This window comes from Cyprinodon tularosa, unplaced genomic scaffold (assembly GCF_016077235.1).
Source record: "Cyprinodon tularosa strain WSP-4 unplaced genomic scaffold, ASM1607723v1 ctg166, whole genome shotgun sequence".
Classification (NCBI taxonomy): Eukaryota; Metazoa; Chordata; class Actinopteri; order Cyprinodontiformes; family Cyprinodontidae; genus Cyprinodon; species Cyprinodon tularosa.
In genome coordinates this window covers 533,463-559,454 of record NW_024038493.1, presented here as the reverse complement: position 1 = coordinate 559,454, position 25,992 = coordinate 533,463, and the positions used below count along the sequence as shown (strand labels likewise).

General features: G+C 38.5%; 1 protein-coding gene across 1 annotated transcript in view; it reads right to left on the bottom strand.

Moving 5' to 3' along the window:
* The window catches only part of filip1l (filamin A interacting protein 1-like), a 116,959-nt gene that overhangs the window by 52,442 nt on the left and 38,525 nt on the right, over window positions 1-25,992 (bottom strand). Inside the window, exons 2-4 of the mRNA XM_038280913.1 lie at window positions 18,304-18,629; window positions 16,132-16,305; window positions 15,826-16,004 (exon numbers count right to left, since the gene is read on the bottom strand). Of these exons, the coding sequence (XP_038136841.1) occupies window positions 15,826-16,004; window positions 16,132-16,305; window positions 18,304-18,618 (668 nt within the window). The 5' untranslated portion in view covers window positions 18,619-18,629. The remainder of the gene's footprint in view (window positions 1-15,825; window positions 16,005-16,131; window positions 16,306-18,303; window positions 18,630-25,992) is intronic.

Below are 25,992 nucleotides of genomic sequence, written 5' to 3'. Positions count from 1 at the left end.
ATCAAGCCAAGCTGAGATTAGCTGAGCCTAACCTGAGTCTTATTTCTCTGAGTCTTATGATGTTTTTGTTTTTGGTCTTCGCAGGAAGTCTTCCTGTGTAACTGGACACCTGGACCTTCTCCCCCTGGAAGGATTTACCGAGTACACACTGAGTAGGGGAAAACCTCCACATGATCCATTCAAGTTCCCATCGGAAATCCAAGTGACAGTCCGCTCCATTACTCCTCCGGGACCATCGTATGTATGTCTACCTGTCCGCTCACCAACGAGTTCCCTCTTCTCTGGATAAACCCACAGGCTGGATTCAAGGATTGCGAAGAGCCCACTCAAACGTAAGTCCCACTCCAACATAATTCAAGCTGCAGTCTCATTTCCCAAGGTCCCTGAACTGATCTCTGTGATCTCCCCTTCAGACTTTCCAGTTCTGACTTCCAGATCCAACCTCCGTTCACATTGCTACAAATAAACCTGTTATACTTTTCTCTGCGTTCTCTGAGTGTTTTTTTCTGCATGTGGGTCAGATTCCTTAAAGCGATCATGACAAGCAGGACAGCAATACTCGAGGACTGACTTTGGGGATTCCTGTTTTAGGAAGTGCATCCAAATTGTTTACCAGTTTGTCATTACAAACAACTTGTGGAAATATCAATCATTTTAGATTATTGTGTTGAAGTATTCAGTAGTACTCACATGAGGTCATGTTTCATTTAAAGATACCTTGTACATTTAACTGAATTTTAGTGGTGTTGGTACGGGCTAGCTAAAGTGGTAAGTCACCCGTCCTGCAAATAGGAAGCCTGGGTTGGTATTCGGGATGGGGGAAACGAGCTGCCAGTGTGGGTCCTTAGGCAAGACCCTTCATGCTAATCCCTCCTTTGAGAAGTCACACAAGGTGACAATGGCACCCCACTGCTTCCCAAGGGGGTGAAAAGTGTTAAGTTCTTTGCTCTGTACTTGTGACAGTGTAATGATTATAAAAAAAAAAACACTGGAACTTTGAGTTTTTAATGCAAAATACCTAATAGCTCACCTGAAAAATCGTCATTGTAGCAAAGCAATATGGGAAGAAGCAACAGCAGTGGCAGATAGTGGTGCTAAGGCTAAGATAACAACAACACAAAGGGCAGATGTATCCATTCAGAAGGCTTTTGAAAGCTGGACATTTTTTTTCAAGAGACAATGAGAAAGCTCAAGCTATTAATGACAAAGTGATGGAATTTATAGCGCTCAAAAAACAGCCTTTTTCTTTCATTGAGAAGCCCAGTTTATGTAACTCTGTTAGCACAATCCTTCTTCTCAGACGTGTCTCTGCCTGCCCTTATTGAGGTAGTCGCAACTCACATCCACAACTTGATCAACAAGAACGGACTACACAAGTTTTACCACAGACGTAAAGACTTCAGATGTTATTCCGGTTAGCAGGTTAAACGTAACGGCTCAGTGCTTGGATCAAGATTTTAACACGCAAAAAGCAATGCTATATGCACAAGGCCTACAAGGCCTCGTTCATTCAGGCAACGTTTCGTTGTTTATTCAGATCATTTTTGAGGAAACACTTTTATCCACATACATTTTTGTGTTACCAAAGCTGACATACATGTGTTAGTACAGCTAATTTCATGTTTGAAAATATTTGACTTTGCTCCACAAATACCTTTGCAGATTCTGATTTTTTTTTTTTTTTTAACATGCCCTTTTTCTTTGACTTTTTTTTAAACTGTCAGTGCATATAATATTATATTTGAAAAGTACTGGAATTCAAAAATACCTCTGCAGTTAAACCATAGATCGGTTCAATATTTAATTTTCAAGGGATGTTCAATGTTTTTGAATTGAATTGAATTCCCCTTGTGTGATGAGACGAAAAAAATAAACATTTGAAGAGCCAAAACCTCTTGTTTTGTGTTATAGATAAGCCAGCGCTACGAAATAATTTGTTTTTCATAGCTGTATCAACCACAAACCCCAGATTATTCAAAGATTATATTGAATATGAACTTATTGGTAAATCCGTATCGGTCATGAAAAGCAGACAATTATCGGTTATTGGTATCCGTTGAAACTGTTTTATCATTTAAAAATATATTTAATTTAAAATAATATTTTATTGTGTAAAAAAGGCAAATGAATGAATAAAAAGCTCAACAAACAATGTTAGATAACAATAGTTTTTTGTTTGTCTTTTTAAATGAAAGATGTTGAAGCAGCCTATGAAGTTACAAATGTTGATTTCCACACATCCTTCGTTGTTTTTGGCTTTATGTTTGCAATGTTTGTCCAGGAATGAGAAAAATTACAGTTGTTGATAAGCCTTATTTTCATACTTTGTAAAGGAAAACTCTGTCTTTACACCCTGGTTATTTTCCTGAGAAGAGATCACGCAGGGCAAACTCTTTAACACTTCATAATGTAAATGTATTAAATAACAATGAGACATGACAACAGATTTAGAGAGAAAAGGTAATCTTACTCAGACCAGAGAAGTTGCTTAGAGTTACAAGAGGTACAGTAGGTTTACCAACATCTCGTTGGAGTGGCCCTGAATCACAGTTAAAGAAGCATTTTATATATCACACCAGTCTGCCACATCATCACATCATTAAATCATACACGTTTATAAATGAGGAGACATTCATGGCTCCAGCCTTATCAAAATATTACACTACGTTTTTAGATCAAGGACACTCCAGATTCATTCCTTTCCCAAATCTTTGCCACATACATAATGAAGATGAGTTTTTATCCTGACAGAGGAACTGTCCAAATAAGATACACTGCTTGGGAAAACAGTAGTTCTGACACACAACAGGCAGATATTATTAGGGTTTAACAGACCCACACATCACCTATAAAAATATTCCTAACAATTTGAACAAAAAAAGTCTCTGAAGTTACGTCTTTACTATAAACTTTCCCAAATTGTTCTTCTGTTGCACCGCAGTGCGCCATAGAGAAAAGCCCCACAGGACTGATTAACAACCCTCATTTGCAGAATTCATTGTGACCACATCCAGATAGCCCCTTCACCACAATGAGACATGTGAGTTAGCAGAAGCAGGCAGGCTCGGTCCTCCCTCCATATTTCACTCACTATCTCTGCTGTGACCTAACCCGGAGAACGGGCTCGGACCTATTGTCCAAGAACAGCAGCTGCCAGCAGTTGGGACATAAAGTGTTTCATTTTGTCGCTTCCTACCAGCCAGACAGGACGGCTGGCTGAAAGGCTTTTCCTTCGCGCTGTTTTTCCAAGTAATAAATCAAGGTTGTGTCCACCAGCACAAATGAGAGAGGACTAAATCAGAGTTGTCGCAGGCGGGTAAAAGTATCCTCCTCCATGCTGCATTTGCATGTCAGTCATAGGGTTTTCTTTGCAGTGGTTGCAGTATCCCTATCATTTGTCTCCAGGTCTGGCAGCAGCCTTTCACGGTTCACGGCAAACGGAAAAATGTCCTGCTAAGTCCACATTAGCTGCATTTTTTCCTCACTCGCTTGACCTCCACCCTTGGTACTATTTCCTTTCGCAAACACAAGATTAGCTCATACATCACTTCTGAATATTCCCAGTCCCTATAATCGTGTATAAAAGCTCTGTTTAGTTTGACCTCTCAGTTGTTTCGGCTTTTTCTTTGACCATGTAAGAATTTTCATACAAGCTGTCAAAATGTCTCCTCACATTATCCCTTTATTTCAGCTATCAGAGGTCCTCTCTAAACATCTCCCTCTCTAGCCTTTGTGTAGTAAAAATTGCCCCCCTGTTTGGTTTATATACAAACCAGCCCACTTATAGTCTGATTTAATATACAGTATGCCACCACTGAAGAAATTAAATATCAATGTGAGGAACATGGCCTTCGTGTTTCCCTATTATTTGATAGGATCTTGAGTTTTTTTTCCCATGTTTTATCCAGTCACAAATTTGTTTTTAAGGCTGTTTTCAAAGGAGTTTGGTTCTCCCCCTTTGTTCCATTAAAGAGAACTCTGGATGGCACACAATCAATCCACATGTGTCCTGACATCACCTATAAGTGTGTAAACTTAAGTGTGTTGAGTTAGTGTAGCCATGATGTCAGAATTCTGCTAAAAGAAATACCGATATGAGCACTTTTCTTTAAAACACACATGTAATCTAGTCTTTGCACTCATTCTAAACATTTCAAGCATGCAGATTTAATAGCGTGAGGCCCCAAATATGTCACACACATGAGTGCATGCTATAACTCTGCTCTTGTGACTTATGCTGGTGAAGATTCTCAGTCATGCAGGTCATAGTCATTCCAAAGTTAAAAAAATTTAGAGAATAAACCACTGGACTTTGTTTCCCAAGTTTTAAGATGCTTTGCTTCCCATCCAAGAAGTTTTTTTTAATTAAAAATGGCTGTATTAGCATTGAGTTTCAAAGGTTATAGAGCAGCCCAACAAAGCCTTGTTATGGCTTAGACTTTCTAAGCAAAAAGTCCTTAGCTTTGGAAACAAAGTGCAGTGTTTTTTTTTTTTTTTACTTTTTTAACATCTTATGACATCTTGTAGCCTCTATCCTACTGATTAGATAAAGTAAACCAGATTGTATTGGCTATTTTATGAAAATCCTATCTCTTGAGGCAGAACAGTTTTATTCCTAGTTGTTGTTGGTAGCCTTATTAACATGCAGTTGTTGTTGCTTCATGCACACATTTCCCCTTTTAATTTTTTTCTGTGTTTTATAAGGTAGCATAACTTATGTGTATGCAAGGAGCTAAACTCTCTTAAACTAAAAGTATTTATCCTTAATTTAAGTTAGTAAATAAGATAATATGCCAATGGAATTAGTATTTTTACCCTTAAGATAAGATAATTATTCTATTGGCAACGAGTCTCACTTACCTCCTTAATTAGAGACAAAATGCACCTATTTTAAGAAAAAATCACTTACTTAAAATTTTTTTTCATTGTGCAGGGCACTAGTACTTTACTGGGATTTTTTGTGTATTTGCAACCTTTTAAAGTGTTTTTTCTTTGCATGTTTTTCTATGATACATTTAGTGTTTGCTAGTCTTTCTTTGCTTCCTGCAAATGAATGTATTTACAGTGAGTTTGCACCACTTAGGCAATATGTAAAAGACAGTGTATACCAGAGCAAAATGTTCATATTTCATAAAAAGCTCTTAGATTCTTCCTGACTGGGGATTTAAGTCTAAAAATGGCTGGAAAAATACAAGGGGCAGTCTTGAGGCTTTGTGGTTGGTGAGGTCTTATCATTGCATTCTGCGGTAAAGATGTAATCACATTATGGCATGCAATGACGAATCCCTGGTTCTAATTACCTCCCCGATTTACAGATGCTGTTAAGTAACATTCTGACAGTGTTTAAAGACCATATTTTTCTTATTTAAGTGGTTTCACATCTACTTGGTCTGTTACTGGTGCTGATTTTCTCGCTGTAGTCACACAAATCAATTAGTCCTTTTTTGTCAACATATAAAAAAAGAAAACAGTTGGAATTGCGTTTTTAAATCTTTTTTTTTTTTTTTTTTTTATCCAAAACTTTAAAGAGTGTCAAAATATGGGGTTAAGTGAATGGAAAGTTTGGTCTGTCTTAATGTTTAGACAAATGAACCAAGGGTGAAGGAGGCTGAGGACAGATCTTCTTGTTATCTGGCAAAGGCGAAGAAGGGAGTGTTGGCTGACCGGCCCAAATTAGGTCAGAAGCCGCTCAGATTTTCCTCCTATGTGGGAGTGATACTGTGACGAGTGTCAAAGTGAAACAATATATATCAATGTGGGAAGAATGAGAGCAAACAGCAGAGTGTGGTCTCGGTCACAGCTGCAAATCACAACCACATTTAATCTATTTCTTTTTTTTTCATTCGTGCCTTCATTGGCATTGTACGCTTTATTTGCTTTACTAGAGCCTTGTCAGCTCCTGAGGACAAACTTCTAGCTTGTTGAGAGAGCTAGTATGATCCATTTTAGATGTTTTGTAAGCTTCTTCCTGCTGTTTTTGATTCAAAGAATGCTTATCTACCTCTATATCTGGAATAATAATGGTTTGGGTGGTAGGGTTACTTGCACTTGCTGCTGCGTAATTGTAATAAATTCTGAATGTTTGACCCAGATTTCAAGGCAAGACAGGCAGTGGGAAGATTCAAAGAAACACAAGGCCGCTTGTCAGCTGTGGGGCAAATCATTGTTTGGTCTGATACCGGAGGAAAGAGTTTAACCTAAACGGGAGGTTACTCCCCAGCTTGCAGCGGGCGCCGCCCCCCAAGAGTTCCTACAGAGAGAGTAGAGCAGGCGGAGGCCGACGCCGAACAGCAACAGTGTCCTTGAGGTGAAATCCAAAGTAGGGTCCAGGAATCAGTCCATAACAGATCAAACTAAAGGCTGATTTATAGTTCGAAACTAGGTCGTCTGCATAGATGTTGCAGTGAACAAAAAGACGTCCCCGCCCCCTCCGCAGACACTCTGCTGCACCTCTCCCAAGACCACAGACAGTGCCACAGACAGAAGACTGGCTTGTTTCGTTTTTGAGAGAAGAGCGAGGTGCGAGAGAACGCTAGGAGCCTTTTTCCACCTGGAGCCTCGTTTTTTTCTCCCTCATTGTCCCTTCGTTGTCAGAAAAACTTGCCCCCACTTCCTCACCGCCTTGGCCGTATCTAGACCCACGGCGTATAGCGCAGACTACGCTCAAAATCGAGCATAAATCAAAAATGTCTGCATCAAAGCAGCTCACACTGCTGCGGGGAGTATAACCAGCCCCAGAGCAGAGAGAGGCAAAGTAAAACTCGGGATCCACAGGGCAGACACCGGTCAATATCAGGACAACAGAAAAGAATTTAGAACCCTGGATATAATCTCACCAAACTTCTCGAATAACCTGTCGCTGATGATAAGCAAGCAAACAACATAAATAGCAGAGGAACCAGGTGGAAACGATTGGCGTTAATCAGCCGCTGGACCAATCAGACAGGTGAGAAGGAGCAAAGGAAAAAAACCGAACCAACAGCGCCAAGAACATGACAGTAACTGAGCTTGAGCAAGGACATGGAGCCATAAGTTGTTTTCCGAAACAATAAAAGAGTTTCTCTCGGGACACAAGTAAGAAACATCGGTAAAGTAAGAAAGATACTCTCAGATTCGGCAATAAGTCATCGACCGATCATTTCTTGTTCAAAACCGACATCTCTCAGCAACCACAGCAAGGCAGGCGGTGAACTACAACTCTAGTTTCCTAAATAGGAGTTTCCCACTGCGCTGGGATCACACTACGTTTTTTGGGGGGAAATTTGCATAACTCTATTTTTTTAGATATTCTCATTGTTATTATAAGCATATAATCGCCAATAGCTACACTAAATATCGCTGTAGTGCCCCCAAACATGTAGCACACATACATGATCTCATCTGGATCATACATCACACACAGAGACATGGAGAGTGAGGAGGACTCCAGCAGCAAAACAGCGTTTTCCAGATGGAAATACCGGTGTTACATTGAGCTGCGTTTCCCCATCAGATACGGTTTCCCCTGCTTCTCCGCACAGCGCAGGCAGCACGATTCACCGCGCAAGCGACAGGAAACACGCATGCGCGTAACAGCCCCCCTGTGCTCGCTCCACAGGGGAACTACGGAGAGCGTGAACGATCAAATGTTAGCCGATAGATGGATGGATGGATGGATGGATGGATGGATGGATGGATGGATGGATGGATGGATGGATGGATGGATGGATGGATGGATGGATGGATGGATGGATGGATAGATAGATAGATAGATAGATAGATAGATAGATAGATAGATAGATAGATAGATAGATAGATAGATAGATAGATAGATAGATAGATAGATAGATAGATAGATAGATAGATAGATAGTCGTCCGCTCTATTCAGCTGGCTTTGGAAACACACGGCAAGAAGGTGGGGGCCGGGTGGTGAGGGTTACGGGGGCGAGAAACGCAAAAGTAACGCAATAGTTACTTTTACTAGTAACTAGTTACTATTGTTGTGGAGTAAAACTCAGTAACTGAGTTACTTCTTGGGAGAAGTAACTAGTAACTATAACTAATTACTTTTTTAAAGTAACGTGCCCAACACTGAGAATAACATAAATCAAAGTGGAACTAAAAACTTTGAAAAGAAACTCAAACAGTAGTACAGAAGGGGAGAACCATAACAATTTTGTTACCAAAAAATATCTCTCACTTTTCTCCACCCATCCATCACACTGAAGCTATAGTTTAAGTTGAACTTCTAGTGATGTTACACATTTAGAGATTTTTTTTGTAAGGCTGGAACATTTTTGGGAGGAATGCAGGTGTCTTTTCTGCAGAGTCCAAAATGATGTAAAAACATCCGTCTTCCTGTCCGTTCTAAGATCTAAGCTCAAATCCAAGGTGCGGACAGGTACTGCTCTTGTGTGCATAAAAGTCTTTGCATATAGTGCTGTTATCGCCTGGCAACCCCCTCGAACACTGTCATTCATACAAACCACCTCCTAGATAAACCTGCAGAGGCATGAACACCAATCACTAACACCAAAAACACTCAGCTCGTAAAAGATTCTAACGGCACTTCAAATTGGAAGGTAGGTCTGGATAATAAGCGTCTCTGTGACAATGATGAAGATGAGGACATCGAGGAGGAATTTTCTCAATCTGATCCACGAGAATGACGTAACTCTGACTGCAAATTAAGTCAACCAGATGGCATGAACCTATACTGCCTTGTAAACTGCATAGACGAAATAGAGTGTTGTCTGTTTCAACACATGCAGCTACTGTGGTTGTCTATGCATTAAAGAAGCCCTCAGTAATGTTAATAATCAATAAATGCTGTAATAAATGACGTCAAAACATTTGCAATCTTTATTTGTTCCTCCTAAAACCTCAACTGTATGGCATGAAAGTTAAAAAAACTTGTTTTTTTTAAAGAATTTTACAAGCATGTCTTTTTCTCATTTTAACTATCTTACTGCATTTAAAGGAGGATCAAATATCAACTGAATGTCTTAAAAATGTATTTATTTTGCTTGAAATGTTTTATTTTATAATGCAAACCCGACAGATCCATTTGAAATTTGCTTTTGCAAATGTTGTAGATGAGAAGGCGTGTGAGACTGAATGAAATGTCTGCTTCCCTAACCTCACCTTTCATATTTTGGTTTGTAGAAGTTCTATGCTAAACAAAAAGAGGGCCATTCTTTTATAAATGTAGATGCGTATTTGGCTTTACGTTAAAGCTGAAAAATAAACCGTCTCTCTCTGTAATCAGCGTTTCTCCATCATCAAAGGTTTGCTCAGTTAAACAGTGCAGCATGCACTGCAAAAAGGGTTTATCTCGCCAATTACTATTATCTTAAATTTGTCCAAAATCTTTTAGCTCTCCATTGGAAATTGCTATCAAAGCAGATTTTGTTAGATTGTTTGTCTTTGGAGACGATTCTACTAAAAAAGTGCAACAATCTGGAAGTGCAGTAAGACAATTATACTTGGTAAGACTTACTGAAATGATTGAAATCCTCCAAACAGGAAGTCTTACTGCACTGGTAGATTATAACATTTTGAGTAGAATTCTCTCTCTCACTCTCAAAAAAAAATAAATAAATAAAAAAAATCAAACAGAATCTGTTCTTGCTTCGTATAACAATCATAAATCAAGATTAAAAGGACTTTTAATATAAGTAAGATTTTTCTTCCACTTTACAATATGACCAACAATTTGTCTTCATCTGTCTGATAAAACCAGAAAAAAATGCATCTAAGTGAAATGTGATAAAAAAAAAAAGTATTCTTTTTTTCAAGAGCTTTAAAGAAGGGATTTAATTTAAGGAGAGCCTGATTTATAAAGCTTTTCATGCTTTGTTTGTTGCGTTTCATTTCTGATAAACATTCCAACATGTAGAAATCATGCCTAGAAAAAGAAAAAATGCTGAATTTGAACAAATCGTTCTGTTGTACAGAAAAAGAGAGACATGAAATCCTCTTGTATTTTGAATATAATAAAACTGTTTCTCCTCTAAAAATATATATTTTTACTGCCCCTGCAAATGTCTGCCAGTGTGTGAAAGTAGTTCTTAGATTTGCCCTTGAATCTCCACAGTTTTTTTTTTTCACATCAGTTGTGATAAAATCCAGTAAAACATCCTCCTTTGATTCCTACGCTTCTATATTCAACAAACACTGTCCAGGCTTTTAGATAATAGACACTTAATTTAAAGTTACGCTGAATATAAAGTGTCACTTATGGTCTGCAGAATCTTTAGCAGTAAGTTGAACACAATTAAAAACTGTAAGCATCATCATTTACTGGCATGTAAAGTACACAAGACAAAATATTTCTTACATCCAAAAGTTCTTCTTTAAAGATAAAGTTCATTGTCTTATCTTAACTTGTTTAATATATGAATCATGAATGCATTTGTTTATTGTTTTATTTATTAAGAAAATATTTTTTCTTAAACATTTTTATTTGTGTCTTTGCTTTTTATGCTCATCTATATTTTGGTGTTCCTCAGGGCTACATTCTTGTGCTTTTACTATTTTTCATTTAAATTCTAGTGTACAAATTGCCCAGGCATTCCAAATTATTATTATTATTTTTAATGGATGAAACATATATGTATTTATCTCTTCAGCCATCAGAGTTCTCCTCTCAAAGTACATGTACTCTAGTGTAATCAAACTGGTTTTCCTTAGACAGAAAACTTTGAATCAATTTGACTGTATGATCTGGTTGAACTGTAAAGTGCCTTGAGATGACATGTGTTGTGAATTTGGTGCTATATAAATAAACTGAATTGAATTGAATTGAAATCAAATCAGTTTCTCGTACTCAGTAATGGGAAGACAGAGGTATTAGGCCTAAAGGATACAATGTCTGAGAACTTAGAGACATCAGATCATACATTTCATTCTCATCTCAGGTGTCTTTGTTTCCTGAAACCTCAAGTACTGTATAATTAATGATAAGCTTAATTTGCAGAATCGTCAGCAGTAAATTGATCTTATAATTTGCATGCCGTTCCTGACTTTAAAGACTCCTTAAAATGTTAACTGTATTAACCTATTTTTATGAATCCGTTAATGTTTTTTTTTACATGCAAGACAAAAATTACCCGTTTTATACTTTGTTAAAGATTCCTTTTTTAGTTTATCGCCTAGTGATCTCTGCAGTCCTTCCAGTCTGACGTTTCTGCACTGTGGATGGTTTTATGATTTTTTTTTCACATTTTAAGCTTCAAAAATACCTTTTGGCTTAAAGCTTAAAAAATGTTGTGGATTCATATCTTAGCCAGTACTTAGACCCTGAAGGTTCTCCCCTTGTCTGAGTGAGCTCTGTCGACATACCAACCTCTTGCCAAAGGTTAATTAATTGTCTTTAACTCTAAACTGGATGCTTGAAAGTGTCTTATTCTTTTTTTGTCATCTTTAGATAGCCACATCCCATATGAGGTAAACAACAATCAAGAAACTTGTGGTTTAGAGAATGAAATAGGATTTAAAAATTTTTCCTAACATCCTTATAAGCTTAATTTAAATGCTATATTGTGGGTCCTTAAAGAAATCCCAGCATCATGCTGTTATTTATCTGAATATATCTTCTGTAAGAAAATGTATGCTAATTTAAAGGTGTTTTTAAACAAGCTTTCAGAAGGACTCAATTGTGAAATTTAAAGTTGATTTATGTAAGTGATATGATGGTTTCCCAAATAAAAGTTTAATTAAATTTTGGAATATAAACCTTTCCATTTGTCTTTTTTGTTAAAACTATATCAGATGTGACTTCCTTAAACTTTAAGGACACATATTTTGCTGACCTTATATTGAACATGACAGCAGTTCCTGGTTTTCATGTTTATTTCCGGTTACGATCATCTGGAAGCATCGTGCAAAGATAGCATTATTTTTTCTTTTTCTTTTTTTTTTAGTGGGAGCACATGGTGATAAAATGTGCTCCTTGCCCTCTGTTGAAAAGAACAAAGGCGAGCTGAAGGCCTGCGTGTAAATCTGCGAGCTGAAGTCATGTTTAAGTTAACATCTGTTGATGGTTAGCATGCCGCTCCGGCTCTCACACCCCTGCTGCTCCTGCAGATCCCAGCCTGCGGTGAGCTCATCGGCCGTGGACTTTCGTTCGATCAACAGTTAATCAGAGAGGAACCAAGTTCTGCGCTCCTCTTCTGACAATGATTTACAAGCTTTTTAGGAAATTCTAGAAGGAGGTCAGTCAGGCTTCTGGCTAGGAGAGGTCAAAATAAAAACAGGAGCAAGATGATAGGTAAGTGAATAAAGAGAAGCTTTTAAAGGAGGGAAAAATCCCAATAAATTAAACTGAAATAACAAAAGAGTGGGCTTTCAAGGTAAGTGTTGCTGTAAATCCTGTTTTTACTCTGCTTCTCTTAGCTCTGCTACCCATTTTAAACAAAGGTAGTGAATATCCTCTACATTTTGACTTGGTGGACATTTTCTAGGAACCTCATCTTAGAAAGTCATGATTCTTTCTAAGAACCCTGACTGGATGAAAGGTTTTTTTCATTGAAACTTTGTTTCAGCAGGATCATGTTTGCCGATAGTTTTAGTCAGTTTCATCATATTAACTACATCTTTGCTAACTTAGCCCACACCTATTTCTAATTTTTTTTTCTCTCTTTTTTCAAATAATTCTCTGCTTCTGTCTCCTTGAACCCCAGTCGGCCTCTGCAGATGGCCGCTCACACTAAGCCTGGTTCTGCTGGAGGTTTCTTCCTGTTAAAAGGGAGTTTTTCCTCTCCACTGTCCCCACAAGCATGCTTAGTGTGAAGGATTGCATTTGGTTTCCTTAGATAGAAAACTTTGAATCAATTTGACTGTGTTGGGATCTGGAGCTGTTCCCACCTTTCTCCAGCAGAGTGCGCCGTGGATCCTCCTGAGCTGAGCTTCCAACACACCTGAAGCGCATCTCGTCATTAGAGGATCCTCCTGTATATAACCTGCCTTCAGACCTTGCCTCAACGCCGCAGTGTTGATCCAGTTTGGTTAGCACCTGAGCCTAGCATCACCTGAGAATCCTTGTTGTCTTGATTTAGTTTGAATTCTAATACCTCCTTGTCTCTGCTTTCAGGAATCCTGTTTCCCTTGTAAGCTCTGGATGAGCTTGACCTGCCGAGCCAGCCCTCTGAGCCAAACCTGAAGACTCTTCTCTGGATCCCCATGCAGCTCTGGACTAAGAGCTGGAAACCCAAAACCAAGGTCTGCCCTCAAGCTAGAAGTAAGACGCTGAAGCGGTTATTGGACTCTGCTGAACAAAACAGTCTCTGGACCCAACAGTTCCTCTCTCAAAGCCAAACCCGGACTCCTCAAGGTATCCATCAGAAACTCTCAAACTCAAACTCTTCTGCTCCCAAGCTAACTGAACTGTCATCCTCACAGACTCCAGTGAACCTGACCCAGGCCTGAACCAGTTCCAGTGTTTATTCCATGTGCTTGTAATCAATAAACATTGTTAAACTTTTCATCAGTCTCCGTGGTGTTCTGCATACTGGGCTTTTCTGAAACCCATCATGACAGACTGTATGATCTGATCACTGAAGAGTGCCGTGAGATTACATGTGTTGTAAACTGGCACAATATTAATAAACTGAATTGAAACTGAATTAATACTTTTTTGAATTCAGCTAAAGTTGATGCAAGCCTACCTCACATAATAAAGTCAAAGCTACTTAGAGCTAAACAAATCTCCCACAATTTGCCCACTTTAACATTTTTGCACAAAAACCCAAATATGGTCCAAATTGAATGATTCACATTTACAAAACTAGCATAAACCTTTAAAACTCACCAAGTTGTTCATCCTCAGAGTAATAAAGCTGAGTATGTTATCACAGTGTGAACCGAAAACTGGATTAAGAAGCTGCACAATCAACCAGTCGCACTATGCTGCTATTACCTGTAAGTTTGAACCTTTACATCCACATCCCATTCATCCCTGCTGCAAACAAACTCTACAATAAGACACTACAACAGCAATAAGTTATGCAATGTTTATTGTGCATATATATATATATATATATATATATATAAACACACTGTAATAATCCTACTATAAAAAGAAGAAAATAAAACAGAGAAAACTGTCTTATGTGGACAAACTGTATATACTGTATATATCCCATGCACCTTTGCAACCTTCTTCTCCTTTGATTATTTGAGTCGATGTAATGAGTAAATTTCTCCACTGTGAGATCATTAAAGTCAATCAATCAATCAATGACATATCATAAAACCACAGTTTCCACAATTTCATTATTAAGTGTCCTTCACCCTGAGCTGTTGGTGCCTCTGAGGTTCACTGATGGCTTCCAGTTTTAATTTTCCACCAAATCTGGTAATTCAGTTTATATCCACAGTGCGACTATGAAACAGAGCTGGAAATGTAAAAAAAAAACATTTGTTTATTCAAGTTCCAATCCAGAATTATCTGTCAAAAAATATGTAGCGTTCCAACCTCACAGACTGGCTCATCTCCAATGACAACTTATGCTTTACTTTTACTCCATAAAAGGTGAAGGGCTGGCTCCCGATCATCAGAATGGGTAAAAATGGTTTTGAAAGCAGGACTTTCCCTTCTTTCCCCTCAAAAATTCCCCTGAATTGGTATGGATAGTAGAACTGGTCATAGATTGGGATTTCTTGAAATTGCAAGAGTTAGAAGGATTTAGATCATTTTTCATTAATGACAAATGAGGGGTAGAAATGTGTTGCAAAGACAAAAATATGCAGCAAATCCAAACCCAAAAAAACCCCACTATTAAACACAAAAATTACACAAACAACCAAAATACACTTAAATGACAAATGGTGTAAACGCTAAAAATAGAAATTACACAAACAGCTTCTAACACAAAAAAGATGTTAACACACAAAACACATGCAAATGGAAAACAGTGCAAACACAGCTTGAAAAACCAAAATAATTGAAAATGCAGCAAGCAGCAAAAAAAAAAAAACATTGCAATTTATGGCTCTGCATTATTGTTCCAGACCACTTGTTCCAGTCTCAAAAGCTTCTTTTTTTATCAAAGCATTTTTCAACACTTTTTATCTGAAATGCAGCTTTTTAAAAAATTCCGTTTATAAAATTCCTTTTTTTTTTTTTTTTTCCATTCACAAAACATGTTATGGGTTGTAACATTGATAGAAAATAAATGCATTCCACAAAAAGATGTCTTTATATCATTTCACCTTCTCACACTCTCATCACGTTTGGCCCAAACCGGAAATTTTGACAACATCCCTTCACCAAAACCATGAACTGATATTTCTAAAATTAACATGCTGAAAGTCGTATAGTTAGTGTTGCTAAACCTACATTGAAAGCTACAATGATAATATACATCATTTATAGCTGTGAACTGGGGGGACACTTTCACATCTTTATAGCTCTCTGACATTAGCTCTAAGTGTTGGAAATATATGTATCTATTAGCAGTGCATTTTAACTTTACCACTCTATTTTCTGTGATTAGTTTGCAGCGGGTTTTATGTTAGCATAATTGATTGTGTTTGCAGTTATCTGTGTATTTGTTGTGCATTGATGCACTTCAGTGCGTTTGTACCTCTGAACCTTCTAATCATGGAGAAAAGAGCGGAAGCTCACATCTCAAACTGCTTTAAAACAACATCAAATCTCTCATACAAAAGTAACCTTGAATCATGTCACAGATGACAGATATATGGCAGGAACAAGAATCAAGCTTCAACTATAATTGTGGCTACGGCTGGATGCTAAGCTGGAAGACTAAGTCCATACTTTGCATGGGTCAGCTTTTCATATTGCAACTGCCTTTGAAAATACTCCAGAGTTTCTCACTGACCTCTCCCGCTCCTGCTCGAGCAGGTTGGTGAACTCGTCGCTCTTCCTCATAAACTCTCTGTGGTTCCTCTTCTCATCCTCCAGCTTATACAGAGCCTGTTTGTGTGCCTGCTCCACCATTAGCAGCTGCTCAAGCATCCGCCTGTGGGTCTCCCTCTGTTTCTCCACTAACTTATCCAGCTGTTTCAAGAGCAAACAGAAAACATCTTTTTCTTCAGTTATTTGACAGTTATTTAACGGCCAGTATTGTTAGAGTACTGTTTCGTGCATGGATTTTTTTGTGTGTTTGACTGAGAACTGCCATTACCTCTACCATTGGTTTCTCATAGATGTCTTCCTGGAAAACATCAGACTTTCCCTGGATGGCGTCTCTCTGCAGGGCCTGTAGAACCTTCTGTGGTGTGACAAACCCATATTTGGCTTCCAAAAGCGCCAAATCAATTTTCTCTGCCTTTAGCACTGTGATCACCTCATCCCTGGCCTGTGAACAGAGAGAGAGTGATTGTGGTTGAACTGACCTTCACCAAAACGGATGAAGATGTACAATTACTGACAAAAAGAGTCAGATATGCTCATTATTGGCATGAATCTTGGATTAAGTTGGGACTGTTAATGATGCATTTGATGCGCTCTTTATCTAAGGTGACGTAGTTCTAAACAAATTGCTTTAATTATTTTGAACAGTTGCTGGTGCAGCTTGTAGCACTGTTGGCTGGGAGGTCTCTGGTTTGATTCCTGGCCTAGAGCCTTTCTGCATGAAGTTTGGATGTTCTCCCTGTGCATCCTTGGATTTTCTGGGTTACTTCCACAGTCCAAAAACATGTCTGTTAGATAAATTGGTGTCTCTAAATTGTCCTTAGTGTTGTGTGCATGTGGTTTTATGTCTCTGCAATGACCTGTGACAGACTACTAACCTTTCCAAGGGTGTACCCTGCCTTTTGCCCATTGATAGCTTGAGATAGTCACTGACCCTACTGACCCTGATGGATAAGCATAAGATGGATTGAAGGATCTGAACGGAGTCGTCATTAAACATTTATTCCAATATTATTGAATAATATCACAGTTTATCAATTTCTCTGCCATAGACCAGTTTTTTGAATGTTTGAAACTTAATATCTGACCCCTTTTCTAACCACAAAGATAGAGCTCAATCAAATAGACCAAAGAAAACATGTCATTAAGTTTCAACACGTGCAGAGGACAGGCATGTGTACAGGTAGATCACTGATGGCTGGTGAGTCACCCACCTTTTTGATTTGGATGAGAAAAGTGCACTTTCCAATTCATTTACCCATTGTTCAATCCTATATATGCGGTAATAGGGATACATTTGAAAGGTGATCTACAGTCTTTAAGAGTTGCCATAAACAGAACATTAAGACAGCTTCATGGTCAAAGTACTGTACACCCACAGACGAACAAGGGGGTGTGACTGAGGGAAACCGCCACCCGGGTTTATTGATGGGAATAACAACTTATCTTTGGAAAAACATCAAACCCTGACCAAACAGACAGGAAATGCCAGTGTTTGGAATAACAAACCTTTTTGGGGGGTGAAATTAACCACTGTAATTTACTCTGTGAAGTTTGACTTATTTAAATAATTTTATTATGAACAAAAACAAAAAAATCTAAATAAAAAATATTTACAGGAACATTTCAAGCTTGTGTGTCAGGTTCACTGTCCACCTCCAGCAGTCTATGGACCTGATATTCAGAAGCAGGTGGAAACATGTTTGTACCTTTAAAGGTAGGTTCTGCATGAACCTTCATTTTTCTTTTAAAGCCAGTCACAACTGCCAGTGTCACTCTAAAACTGCTCATTTTAATGAGCGACCCAAGTCTCTTTGCACCTCCTAACATTTGAGCAATAACAAAATATGGAAAAGTTTGCTCATAGACGTAGATCAGCTAACATTTAAAATGTTTGATGTGTAAAGATCTAGGTCCCCCCCTAAACACCAGGTGTCATCCAGACATTGGTTTTGAGGCTAAATCTGGTTCGTCATAGCCTTGATTTAGTCCAGATATAGTCACTGAAAATTGGGTTGTGTTTGGTCATTCTGATTTTGTAATTTATCATATGATTTGTTAGTCCAATTATAGACGTTTAACAGATATTGCAAACCCAGTTTTCAACGTCTTTCAATGATCTAAAATTTACAGCTTTTCACCTTTCATTTTTCAACCACATGTAGACATTGTTTGGGTGTAAATCATGTCTTCTTTTCAACCAATTTTCGTTTGGTAGGCGCTTTAACTCTTAACTGGAACCCACCAGTCAATTCCTGGATCTGATGGAGGAATGACAGAAAGCAAGTTCAGCTGTTTGCTGTCTGTTGACATTGGCTGTCTGTAAACCATTGCCCACTAAGCCAGCAAGTTTGGCTCTTGCATCCAACTGGGGTCAGTGCCATGGCTGCAGGACACTTGGCTTAGAATGAACTGGCAGCATTACTGGCAATGTTTAGATTACCTGTAGCTCTCCTTCCAGCAAGCTTAGGAGAAAGACGAGGTCATCCCTGGAAAGGTCCCTGCCCTTCTCCCGTTGCCCTCCTTTTGCAGCACTGCTGACAGTGGTTCTTCCACCAGTGCTGCAGCTGTTGTTGGCCACTTTGTGGATCCGCTCAATGGTGCCAGTGTCGTCTGGTGAGTCTCGGCGTCGACTGTGTCGTTCTGTTCTTCCCAAAGGTCCATCTCGCTCTGGAGATCGCTTGCGTGTGTCCATGTTGTGCTGCTGTGGCAATTTGGCTTTTGCTACATCCTCTAGACTGTTGCTGCGGGAGCGCATGTTCTTCCACCCTGTTGATCAATCCAGAGTCCAAAGATTATATTTCTGGTATTAAAAATATATTGTGCAATTTTTTCCCCAGCTTTTATTGTCATTACACTGTCACAAGTACCGAGCAACGAAACAACTCTCTGCATTTAACGCATCCCCGAGGGCGAGTAGTGGGCTGCCATTGTGTGGCGCCCAGGGAGCAGTGTGGGGTTAAGGGTCTTTGCTGTGTCTGTGGGAGTGGGGCTTGAACTCAGAACCTCTGGATTCCAAGCTCTATGCCCTAACTAGCAATCCGCCCACATTTGAAACCATATATAAAACCATTGGTCAATCTGCATTTGAAAAAATAATATATTACATAAAAAATATTTTATTTCTCAACAGTAAAAATTTACAAAATATAAATATTTTAGTATTCCTGACCAAAAGAAAAGTTTCCAATGTCAAAGAAAAATATGCGGTAAGTGCATTTTTACTAAAGTTTATCTAACTGTTAGTTGTTGGGGTAATTTATTAAAAGTCACACCTATTGTCTGACTACAGTAATTATTATCTACAATTTCTTCATTGTTATTTTTTAATTAGGTTTGATATAACTCAGAAAAAAAGGTGTTTAAAGCCCTCATTTAAAGCAGGAAGATGGAATTGGACTCTAATGCGCCTTTTCAGTAAAAGGGTTAACATCAGTATAGATGTTTTATGGGCTATAAATAAAAACTAATTGGCTTGTTTTTTAGTTCGGAGAATACAAGAACAATGGACTACATTAAATCAGGCTGAGGCAAACAGATAAACTTCATAAGCTCTTCTCTCTCAGGGAAAGGAAACCATAAGCTGCTTTGCCAAGTCATTTATTACTTCACACTGAGCTAAGGTAAACATATCCAGGAGATAGAGTGAAAAGAAGGCATGCATAGACTCATTTCTGCATGGAATAATCTGCCTAAAAGCATTACATCATCATCATTGCTATCATCTATCAAGCAACATGAAAATGTTTTGCTAAATCATTTAGCTCAAAAGTAACTGTTTTATTTAAAGTGCAATCTATGATTAATATAACCATGAAAGATTTTCATGAAATAAAAAGGATGGACAAACTCTGTTTACTGAGGAACAGAACGGTGAGTGTCCAGCCTCTGTGTGAGGCCCTTTGACAGTTTATGAGTTAGAAAGATGGCTGGCTGATTGCTGTGTGCACACTCTCGGCAAGGCGCCACATGATTCTGGGCTGAGGTAATTCCCTGCTGTCTAAGACGGGCTCCGCTTTGGATTACTCACAGATCTGGGCTGCAGACAATAGACAGAACTCCTCAACATGTGTAAGTCCTAAGAGTCATCAGAGTCAAACGAATGATGCAAAAAAAGAAAAAACAAGCAGATGTTCCCTCTGACACAACAACACCTTCAGTGCCATATGAAGCAAGAATGTGCAGAAATTCCGCAACAAATCGGGGGTCACAGATGTAGGCCCTCTGGGATCCCTACATGTGTAAGTCTCACATATCTGTAAAATTTCCAAGATGGATCAGAAAAGCATCACATAGCTCATAAAGAAGGTTCACAGGACGGATGTGGAGATTGGTCCAGGTCAGTCCCCCTGCAGGGGTGGCAGGATCTTGAATAATTTCTTTTTGAGGTCAGGGCAGTATTTCTGCTGTCCTAGGGTCCTGATTTTGGCTAGCATCGTTATTATTATTATTACTTTAAGAGAATGTGAAAAGAAAAATGACAGAAACTGGAATTCCTGCCAGCTGCACTTTGTCTGTATTTAGATTCTATATTTCATACAGACACTTTCCCTTTAAAGCTTTGCATTAACTAGACATCTAAATTACACATAATACCCTAACAGTATTAGATAACTGTCATTAACATAAAACTTTTTCTTTTATTCTTAAGAAAATCTCGATTCTGATAGAATTTGATTCAACAGAGAAAAATTGGTTACCTTTTGTGAAATATTATCATCTATTAGCAATCTGCTAACCCACAATACCACGCCAAGAAATTCCAAATCAAAATAATCATGAGGTGGAAAAAACTGTTTTTAAGAAACATAATGATAGCTGAGGTTTAGAAAGAACATCTTCATATTGAGATTGAAAACAATATATGTGTAGGGTGTGTTATGGCCATATTCTTAGTGTTATGAGCTTATCCCTGAAATCAGGCGACATTTGCTAGCACTAGGGAAGACCTGTAACTCTAACAAAATAACTTTAGATCTAGATTTAAAGATTTCCTCTTTCAAAGTAATATACAAATATTGACATAGAGGCCCATTGTTCTCAGTCTCTGTTCAACATGGGAAAGGCAAGAGGGCATATTAATTGGTGCTTTCTATTAGCCAATACATAGCTACTTGCATAAAGACACATATTAAAAGTCAGATCAAAATGCAATGCTTAAAATAACTGAATCTTAACCTTCTTTGGTCTGACATGTCTTCCTCACTTGTCTTTCCAAATTTCTTGGTTCTCTTAAAAACTGGCACAACCTATGCAGTTAATGCAAGCCTCTAATCTCTGCTAATTAGTCCCCTTTGGAGCAGTGTTTATCAGAGTTTTTCTCTATCAATGAGGTTTTATATGGTGTTTGCATTTATGAAGTTGGTTTGAGAGCCTAGTTAAGGAACAATATGCAGAGATGATCTTTTATCAGCTCAACCAGACGTCTTTCAAGCTCTGCTGCTCAGGATCTAAACATCGACAAAAACTCCATTGGTGAAAAAAAGGGATTGCAGATCATGAGTAATCACCCCCAGCTGAAAAATAAATGTGTTTTGAAGCATGTGTCATCAAACCTCCAATTATTATTCATAATAAAAACAGTTTCCAACACCTCATTTTATAGAGATCTTCAGTGATGTTCATTCAAAATGGCTACATAAAAAGAGCTCTGTTGAGGATCTTATCAGCATACCAGGTCTTAGTGAAGCGGAGGCCTGCAGATCCATGGGAGTTTGTTTCTTGTGCTGAAATAAAGTTACTGGTCTATTTTTTGACTGGGGAACGGACCTTTACCAGGTTAGGTCCACTCTAGCCTGGCTTTAAGGCATGCCTGCACATATACAGGTGGGGATGTCTTATCCTGAATAGGATCTCACAAAATGTCCTTGAAATTGATGGAAATTCAAAAAAAATGTTTTGATTGGCACTGATATTAAAGGTATAGTGGCAGATGTTCCCTTTACCGGGTGGATTATCAAAATAAGTGGTCCTCCTAATTCATCCTCCATCATTCTGGTGATATGTTTAGATAAGGCTGTCCTACGAGCTTGTCCCCATTTACACTTAGCAGTCTGACATAGTGGAAAAAATTGCAAATCTTCTTTTGGAAAGTAAGCTTGTATGAGTGATGCAAGCAGCAACTTTTGAACACAGGAAGAGAAAATGGGCTTGTGCATGCTCTCGCACCAGTTTAATAGGCATTCCGTCTCGGGAGCGGGTACAGGGTTGTGCATGTGCATTGTTTTTTTAAGAGGGTGGGTCTTTTCAAAAATTTGCGAAAATCCTCCACTATACCTTTAAAACAGGTGAAGTTGCATTAAAATTAAATGGTAGGTTAAACAGTTTTCTTGAAGAATACGACACTATAACAAATGTTTACTTTTCTATCATGGATATTAAATATTTATGGATGCCCCTGTAAGGCGACTATGAGCCGCAATGTGTATCATCATAACCGCTGTAAGGCAACTATAAGCTGCTATATGCAGCTGACTAAATAAATACAGGACCAAATAACTATTTCTTTGCCAAACAATGTTTTAATTTCTTTGGAAGGCTTTTCATCAAACCTTACTGCACAAACAAACACCTTATAAAACATTTTTTCCAGATGAAGTCACAGTGTTACACAGATGTCAACCTTTATCCATCCTGTTTGTACCTGCCGTTTTCCCTGCAATAATTATTTATCATGGGTTTTCATCTGCTTAGGACTTTACAATAACAGCATGAATTAGTGTGTGACGTGTAGAAAACTGTCCAAATATGACTTAACTGTGCTTTCAACTCTCACTTAATCCCCTCCAACCAGTTTCTGAGTACCTTGAATAAACTCTGATCGCATTTTATTGTGAGCAGGAATCCGTGCCAAGAGATGACGTTATAGAGAACAGGTACTCTGATCTTACACAACACATTTTGCTGCTCATTTCATGAAAACCCAACACCGAAAAGAGTCTGTCAAGCAAAACCAGGATTAAGCACAAAGGTAGAATTAATAATAATAGCTGATGGAGTTGCGCAAGAGTTCAAGACCTGTACCAGCTGGTCATGTCTGAAAGTAGTTTCAATTTGACTTGTCCTTTACATGATTTTCTTGCTGCTTTTATAACTTCTTTTTTGTGGCTTTGATTTTACAAACTACTCATTTTAAAGTCTAGCAATAAGAGCTATATGTTAACTTTAGAGACATATTGTGGCTTATGTTAAAACATAGACTCTAATGACAGCTTTAAGCAGTAATTTTTTTCTGTGGACGCACAAACAACATGTCCTGCTGCTGTGCAGCACATACCGCTAACAGCTGCTATTTGTAGCAAAATATATCAAGATTTTGTCAGGGTAAAATGCTGCTTTGTAATGCAGCAGCATTAAAGTCAGCATTGAAAGAAATGTATATTTTATAATAGTCACACATACACCACTGAATGTGTGCAAACTATAGGCCAGGGGAACTTGTAGGTACAATGTTAGACTTTATTTTTTGTTTAATTCATATTAAATTACCATTTCCATCACCAATACTCCTGGGCGTGTTAGGTTGCTTTTTCGTCCCAAGGTCGGGTCCTTTACCAGAGGCCTGGGATCATGAGGGTTATTCTCAGCTGTCCCTAGAAATGTGCATTTCTGGATAGAGATGGAGATCTTTGATGTTTCTCCATGTATTTTCTCAGGTGTGCTCCAATGTCCACCAGCACTACTTTTGTCTTCAGCTTCCAGGTTCTCTCTAGTTCTTCCCAGGGGCCTTGGTATTTCTACAATTTCTCATGATCTTTTTTCATGAGGTTTCCATTATTGGGATGGCCACATCGATCACTACAGCCATCCTCTCCTGCTGATCAATCACAATGTCCTAGTGGAGTTTTCTCCAAGGGAAGGCCATAACTTCAAAATTGACATATACCAAAAACTAATCAAATTATTTAAAAAAATCTGAATAGTGCTTTAGTCATAATTGTCATAATCCATGCTGGGTCAGATCGTGATGTTTGAAAAAGGATGCAGGGAAAGCAGAATAAAGTGATAGCCTCGCTACATGCAGTTATCCAAGCATTGTTATTACAGAAATATATAAACCTGTCAATCAGCCACACTTTATAACAGATGACTGTGACGTCAGCGCTGTGGCGGGAGGTGGTGTGCAAATAAAGTTGCTTTAAGCCCCAGAAGAAAAAAGTGGTTCTCCTAACTGTCAATCATTCTGGTGATAAGTTTTTTATATAAGGTCGTCCTATGTGCTCATCCCATTAGCTATGTTTTTCTGCGCATGCACACTTTCAGGTGTATATTTGTGGTCAGCTACGCTTTCAGTCATTGAAGCTCACCTTTATCACTGCAATTCTGTGAAAATGGCAGAGGTTCGTAAATGAAAAAGTATAAGTGTACAAGAAGAAAAAGGCCTCAGAAGAGGCAGATATATCCCGCTATACTTTGCGCAGTGGTCCGCTGTCGTCATAGGCTGTCGCTACCCAACTGCGGTGACTAATAAAAAAGATGCCGCAGGAACTGCGTGGTAGAGGATGAGTTATGTGACCAACAGGGAGCAAAAAGTAGTGATCATCTGTCTTAATGCTAATTTAACTGAGTTCACTATAAAGTCCACTATATACTGTAGTCCCCGCTCTATATAGTGATTGAGGAATATAGGTGTGAGGGCGGACGATCGGGCACAGTAAGCTTGTATGAGCTACAGTATGAGAACAGCAACTTTTAAAGTGGAACACCGTTTTTTTTTTTTTACATTGGCCCCTTCATTTTACTTTATTACATCATGTTCTACTCACCCATATTAGTTTTGTGCCATATGGAGCTGTTCTGAAGATATCCGGTTTTGTAATATCCAAGTAACATCTTCCTAGTTTTCATATGGGCAACGAGTTGAAGGCACAAACTAAACTGTTCATATTTATTTTTTATGGTATGCCAGCATTCATAACATGTAGGCGAATCACTGTCTCCCAGACATCTAGGTTATATTTTTTATATATTTTTTTTTTTTTTTAACGAAGCGGAGTGTGTATGACGTCATCCAGGTTACCATTCATTCATCCTGTCCACTAAACTGCTGCTAGTTTCACTTACATGCCTGGAAGATGTCTAGTGCTGCTACCACAGATGACCTAGCTCTCAAAATGGAATTGAACGATTCAGATCAGCTAGCCGAATGAATAGAAGCGGTAGAGCGTAGCCGCCTGTGGCCCGGACAACATAGACCTCTCAGCTCTCAAGACTTCCTGCCTACAAGCAAGTCTTCCAGCTCCATGAAATCCACCTCAATGTTCTGTAAACCCATGGAACACAATTAATTTCTCAAGTATGGAAACACTTTAGATATTTCATGGCCTTCTTAACCAAGAAGGCCATTCTGGAAACAGTATTTGCCGTGAATTGTGTATGCTCACAATTCCCATGTTTATTCTGTAAGTGGTTTTTCCCTATTCGAGATCTTGCTAGGTTACAAATCTCCCATTTTCAGATGAGAAAGACATCAGAGTTATCTCTGTCCATCGCCATATCCGCCGCTGTCATAGGGTCTGGACTAACACTGTTGCCACACTTCTTCGCACCGCTGCTCAAAACAAGAGGTTCGCTGACAGAAAACATATCCCTGCACCTCAGTACTGTATACCCTCGGATAACAGGTTTTGCTTTCCTCCAAAGATATTGCACTCAAATCCATGTCTGAGAAACCAGATATATTGGCCCCTTCAGGGTAAAACTGTGATCAGCCCTACTACTGTTTGTCTTGAGTTTCCATCTAGTCTGAGTTCACCCCACGTATCATGTCTCCCAGATCAAGCTGGTCAATTTCAGCCCCTGGTAAATGGTCCAATATGAAATGACAATTGTCTCTCCCTCATGGTCAGAATAACATTTGTTATCCAGAGTTAGTTTGCACCTTTTTCTCAATTTGCAGCTATTTTGGCTACTTATAGCACATTTTCCTTCATACATTTCTTGCGTTGTAGGTTGTAGGTTTTTTTGTATCTGCAGTGCATATGCACTTTGCTGCTCTCTACGGTATACTCTGCTTTTTGTAGCATTTCTCTTTTGTAATGTATGTCAATTACATATCTTTTATGTATATATATATATATATATATATATATATATATATATATATATATATATATATATATATATATATATA